Consider the following 3,084-nt stretch of genomic DNA (forward strand, 5'->3'; position numbering starts at 1 on the left):
ACTTAAAACACTCCTTAAAATTCACAATGATTCACGCATTTACTTACGGTCACTACCGCGCTTGACTCAATTGTCCGTCTCTATCTCTGCTTGTCTGCAATTCAATTCCGATTGATTAGTCTCACGTTAACAGGACGCATTTATATACAGGAATAGAGGGCGCCTAGCACATACTGGATTATTCGTGATGTTCCCCGATCCTTCGAGAATATCTTGACGTGTTACCACAGTCACGTGACTACCACTGTCGTAACAGTATTATAGCTTTATTTTGTATAAACAATCAATGTATGATTACTATGAACTTCACATATTCTCCTTACATTAACACAAGAAAGCATTTAATACCGTATTTGTCCCAGTATAAAGCGCACTTAATTTTGAAAGGTTCAGTTGAATAAAATTTGTTTTTCTACACATTATTTGTACAAAATGTATTGAATAGTTTCTAAACGCAGTAAACAACTATCGATGTATGAAACTGAGAATGTTTCACTAGTTTGTACGTCGTAATAACAAAGATAATCCTTCGTCTTCACATAAATCTTCATCACTGCTAGAATTGTCGCTACCATCGCATTCGTTTCCTTGTACTTTGCCTCATCATTTTCTGATTCCCACAACGTGTTATCATCCGTTCCATCCATTGTATTGGATATACAACATTTTTTGAAACCTTTAGTGATATTTTAATGATTTTTGGTGATAGCTTCTAGTAAAATATTTAACCAAATCGAATATAATGCCCTTTTCATAATACCTGGAGATATTTGAAAGAAAAAATGTGCGCATTATATTCAGGCAAATACGGTAATCTGTGGTACGGCATATATATATCAATATTTTAACATGCTCTCACTATAACAGAGAGTGAGCATAAAGTAAGTTTGTAACTAAACTATCAATAATATAATGAGCATTCTTTAATAGAAACTGAATATTTATGTACAAATAATTAATATTGTTACGACAGCGGAAGTCACGCGACGCTGGGAGCATGCGCGCTGAGTTTCTAGAAGAATCATGACTTATCGGGGAATCTCACGAATATCCCAGTATTTGCTAGACGCCCTCTTTTTTAGTATATAAGGGTATATGCAGATAGATTAGATAGAGAGATAACTGAGTCAAGCGAGCAGTGGGCACCGTAAGTAAAGTGTGTGAATCGCTGTGATTTATAGCGTGTGTTTATAAAAGTAGTTAAGTTAAAGTGACCGTGGAAATTCTGTGTATTACTAAAAGTTGTATCAAGAGAGAATAAACTAGTTTTAAACAAGAAAGGACTTGTATCGCTGAAGTTCCTCGGAAAGAATTTATACCGGAAATTAACAAACGACCAGATACGTAACACAATATTACGAAACCTTCCATTTCTTAAACTTAAAAATACTTATTCGTGATTTACATTCTTCTTAGAGTTAGTATTATTAAAAGTTGTAATGATTGACATTTTTTTAAAAGTTTAATTTAGTGATTAATCGTCTACAATCTTATATGAAATATTGTCTAAAATGTGTGTGTTTTTGTTTTTCTCACAACAGACGGATACATTTGCTGGACAATGCGTGATTACAGTCATTATTCTGAACGCTTTAGAAACGAAAAGTTTGACGAAGGTGTAAATCAACTTTGCAACGCTGGATTGTGGAAGAAAGTACGGGAACCTTACACAAAAAGTGGTTATTTTGATGGAACTGATGCTAAAATCTACTGTATGCAGGTTATTTAATAATGTATATGTTAATACAGTCTTATAACATCATCAATATAAAGGTTAACTTTGAAAGTGATATTCAGTACTTGACTTTTTGTCTTCAAGACTCGATGTTTCTACTCCAATCTGTAACTGAATTAATATTTCGTGATTTTTAAATGAATTATTAACACTTTTACAAAATAATTTCCTATTCCTTAAAAAAAAACTATATGCAGTCAACACTGTAAAGATACTAGTATAAAGTATTAAATAAATGAAACATGCAAAGTACAAATTGGAAGAAATTTTGGTCTGAATTTTTTTTTTATTATTCCTGTAAACTCCCAGTGGAGCATAGGGCCGCAACAACACCTCACCAACGGAAGGTGTTGTTGCAGTTACTTGTAGCAGTTTGTTTTTTAAGGGGTGGAGATGCTAGCCCCTCCTCCTTTCTCATCCTGGACTTGAGACCAGGGGCAAAGGCGGAGGTTGGCATGTTTGGTGTGACGGAGATTCGAACCCGCGACCATCAGATTACGAGTCGAGCGCCCTAACCACCTGGTTCATTCTAGCAACCAAATAATTTGTTTAAGCTATTATTTAACGGGGATTATATTACAAAATAATTTAGTTTACAAAGCCAAATCAAACATAAAGATATCAATGGAAATGATTCTACTACCTAATCCTTGTATGATATATAAAACTAAGTGTTCAAATAAATGTTTGAGATAAAGTGACGAAACTGGCGAAAATTATTGGAATCCGTACAATATCACAAAATATTTTGCTTGTACTTTACGGTCTGGGTGTGTTATAAGAGTGACAGTCAATGACTTAGCGTACATGGCACGTATTTCTGACTGGCTGCCTTTCCTCTGATAAGTGGTTCGAAATTAGGGATGGCGGTAGATACCAATATAGTGTTGTCATAAAATATATAATTAGTTTTTATTTCATTGGTACACTTTTTTATTCACCCGAAATGCTTTCATCAGAATTAATGTTGTCTTCTCACTAGTCGCTACGGTAACTGAAAAAAATAAAATACCTCAATAAACTTGAACTAATTTCAAATACAAAACAAACTGCTTAATACTTTTCACCAATAAAAGTTGTATAAACTTTTTTGAGTTTTGAAATCAAGTTTTGTAAGAAATATCTTCGACTCCTGAAATTGTCATGGCATTTTTAAATTTCAACGTACTGCTTCTACGAAATGCACTTAACTCTTACAAGTATATCGCTTCACAGTTTCGGTAATTTAACACCACCCATATCTGTAAGATCAAGTTGGTCAGAAAGAAAAAAAAAGACTCATTACGGATTTTTTTTTTCTATTTCCTTTTCTGAGCAGTATCATTGGCCAAAAAGACGACGATTTAGAA

General features: G+C 33.7%; 1 protein-coding gene across 1 annotated transcript in view; it reads left to right on the forward strand.

The window, feature by feature from the left end:
• Positions 1 to 1,880, forward strand: part of LOC111089609 (methyltransferase-like protein 27) — a 15,006-nt gene extending 13,126 nt beyond the window's left edge. The window contains exon 6 of the mRNA XM_022402433.1: positions 1,542 to 1,880. Within this exon, the coding sequence (XP_022258141.1) occupies positions 1,542 to 1,729 (188 nt within the window). The 3' untranslated portion in view covers positions 1,730 to 1,880. The remainder of the gene's footprint in view (positions 1 to 1,541) is intronic.
• The last annotated feature ends 1,204 nt before the right edge of the window (positions 1,881 to 3,084 follow it).

Source organism: Limulus polyphemus, unplaced genomic scaffold, assembly GCF_000517525.1.
Source record: "Limulus polyphemus unplaced genomic scaffold, Limulus_polyphemus-2.1.2 Scaffold6768, whole genome shotgun sequence".
Classification (NCBI taxonomy): Eukaryota; Metazoa; Arthropoda; class Merostomata; order Xiphosura; family Limulidae; genus Limulus; species Limulus polyphemus.